The 3,075-nt window shown below is 35.2% G+C and overlaps 1 protein-coding gene across 3 annotated transcripts; it reads right to left on the reverse strand.

Annotated features, from left to right (window-relative positions):
- On the reverse strand, positions 387-2,337 carry LOC109345865 (transcription factor MYB86-like). Of its 3 annotated transcripts, none has more exons than XM_019585112.1 (5): positions 1,996-2,337; positions 1,771-1,900; positions 1,239-1,642; positions 743-1,208; positions 387-701 (listed from the first exon to the last, which is right to left on the reverse strand). In XM_019585112.1, exons 1-5 carry the CDS (start codon positions 2,333-2,335, stop codon positions 647-649), a joined length of 1,395 nt encoding a protein of 464 aa, XP_019440657.1. In that variant the 5' UTR covers positions 2,336-2,337; the 3' UTR covers positions 387-646. The 3 variants fall into 3 exon arrangements, with proteins under 3 accessions (XP_019440657.1, XP_019440659.1, XP_019440656.1); XM_019585114.1 differs by having other exon boundaries at positions 387-1,088; positions 1,137-1,208; positions 1,996-2,336; XM_019585111.1 differs by having other exon boundaries at positions 387-1,208.

The raw sequence follows: 3,075 nt of genomic DNA on the forward strand, positions 1-3,075 counted from the left end.
AGATTATCTCAGGACATCTTTTTTCTTGTTTTGTAACATTTAATCTTTGGTCCTGTCCTTTTCTTGGTGAGAAAAGAAAATTACTCACTTTAGTTTTATAGAGGGTACAAGATCAACCATCTCATTTTACAAGTAAAATCAAATTGCATAGATGGGGAAAGTGTTCACCCTATTATGGAAGTGAATAAATGTATGGGCAACCACTTTAGAACCTTTCATTGGTTAAATCCTAGTTACACGGTACGCAATATCGATTCTAGTGTGCAGTATTCGATTTTACAGGTTCATCCTTTTTATAGGATGAACCTGATATATGATATGTTGTATGCATAATTTGGTAGGTAATACGTAGGCTAAAGGATGTAAATCGGTTAAAATGGTGGCTGCAACAATAAACATCTGTGATGGCATAGATATGGAAATGCACCATTGTAATGCACTTACATTGTAGCAACAAAGACAGAGTAGAAAGAACAAAGCATATCAATCCTTATTATGCAATTCTATTTCTAGCCTATATAAAAAAAAGGACGCCCCAGTACACGTGCTTCCGTGGTGCCTCGGACAATATGAGAGATAGTTCTCATGATTTAAACTCGTGACGTCCAGGTACCAATCTTACTGTTGCATCAAGACTCAGTCTGCTCTATATACAAGACCAAAATGCTATTCTATATGTCCAAATGCTGCTGTTAACTTGTGCATATCCTTGGAAAAGATATTAGTACTTTGTGATGGTTGTTGTTGCTGCTTTGAATGAGGTAACACAGCACCTGAAGTATCAGGTACCAAATATGTTTCAGCTTTTATCTCACTGCATAAAGATTCAGAACTCTGATTTTGCACAGAAGATAGCATTAACATTGGATTGTGAAGATATTCATACCACTTTGCTTCTTCTACTTGGCTTTCCATGAAGGAGTTGTTGTTACTTGTCAAATCTTTGCTTCCATTACTTCTATTGCTGCTTTTGCTATTGTTAGAGGTAGCGGCTTCCCAGTAATACGATCCGTTTGCGGCGAAAGAAGGCGTAGATATATCGTCCGAGGGGACAGGAAGAGATGGCTTGTAGCAAAATGAAGTTGGGAGAAATGAGGTGGTTGTTGTAGGTGGAATAATAGACATAACATTGATGGAATTGGAAATAAATTCTGAGTTCATATCAAAGGACTTTCCACTTTGGCTACACCAATGACTAGAGTTTGAGTTAGTTGGTAGAGTTTGATCAATGGATGATGCATAACTCATATGAATAGGGTAATTTCCTATCAAATTTGTATAATTCTCATGATTTGATGACATAAACTTGTCTAGGAAAAAATCTTTACTTGAACAATTTTTCATCATAATCTTTGAGCTAGTAGAACCTTCTATCTCAGTTGCATACCCTTTTGTGGCAATTGAAGAAGCTCCATCAGATTTGGAGCTTTCTGAATTCATGAGGTTCAATTCATTAGATAACTCTTTTGGTACTTTCTTTTGGTCCCTTATTTTGTTCTCTACATTCTCAACCTCAGAAAGTGGCTTATGAGTGATAAGGTCTATACCTTTTTGTCTTAGTTTCTTCTTTAACGAAGAATTCCACAGATTCTTTATTTCATTATCAGTCCTTCCCGGTAATTGTGCTGCAATCTGAGACCATCTGAAAAAAGCACATAATATATCCATGTTCAAGAAAATATATAAAAAAATTAACCAAACTTACATAGGATAAGTGATTATATAAAAAAGTTGAGATTTTTTTATCATGGGAAGAAAGATTGGAGTTACCTATTCCCTAAAATTGCATGAAGTTCAATGATGAGATTTTCTTCTTGTTGTGAAAATGTACCTCTCTTCAAATCAGGCCTTAAGTAATTAATCCACCTTAGCCTACAGCTTTTACCACACCTCTCCAAACCTGACACAACAAAACAACATTTATAGTAACATAAGCTACAATTTCTTAAACTGATTATATTCCAAAAGTGATTAAATGAGCATGAATTGTACTACCTGCTTGTTTAGGAACAGAACTCCAACATCCATGACCATGTTTTGTAACATGTCTCAGAAGTTTTTCATCTTCCTCAGGTGACCATAGACCCTTCCTTAACTTCTGCTTATAACAGCAAGAGTGTCTTCCCATTTTGTAGTGTTTTTGTGTATAAAGTTGCACCTTTTTTCTACAATGAAGTGTTGAATTTTTGGAGAGATTTTTCAGCAAGAGTGGCACTGAATCAAAACTATGATAAGGTGAATGTGAGAGAGAGATGATGTGAAAGGAGGAAAATGAAGTTGCAGCTGAGAAAAGGAGTTGAATTAATATAAGAGCTAGGCCCCATGAAGAAGTCATAATCATTAAGTTTCCTTCTTTTTTGTATATGTATATACTGTATTTGTTGGAGCGGAAGACCCATAAAGAAAATATAATAGAGAAGATGACAGCGAGAATTTAACGTGGTTCGGCAATTTACCTATGTCCACAGGTGAAGAGCAACAAAGATTATTCCACTATGATAAAAGAGAACGAAAAGTGTTTCACTCACTTCTCAAAACCCATGTATACCCAATTTCACTCTCACTCAAGAATTTATCACACAATTAGAATAAGAGAACAAGAAGAGAAAATATGCACTAAGCTAAGTATTTGGTGTGTCTTACAATGACATGAAACACTCCTATTTATAGTCAAAGCTCTTAAAGATTATGTATTTACTCCACTCTAATAACTCCTCTCTCCACTATCTGTAGTGAGTATTTACTCCACTCTAATAACTCCTATCTGATAACTCGTCTTGGAACTGGCTTCATCATCATGTCCGCTGGATTATCTATAGTGGATATTTACTACACTCTAATAACTCATCTCTCCACTGTGTCTCTGATAAAGTGCATCTGAACATCAATATGCTTAGTTCTTTCATGATACATTGGATTCTTTATCTAATGTGTAGCACTTTGACTATCACAATAGATTATTGTTTCTTCGAGTTGTATATTCAACTTTTCAATAATTGATTGTAGTGTTGTTTTCCAACTAATAGTACAACCACACATTGTAAAGACATATTCAGTGAGCGATCTTCGCTTATC

This window comes from Lupinus angustifolius, chromosome LG04 (assembly GCF_001865875.1).
Source record: "Lupinus angustifolius cultivar Tanjil chromosome LG04, LupAngTanjil_v1.0, whole genome shotgun sequence".
Classification (NCBI taxonomy): Eukaryota; Viridiplantae; Streptophyta; class Magnoliopsida; order Fabales; family Fabaceae; genus Lupinus; species Lupinus angustifolius.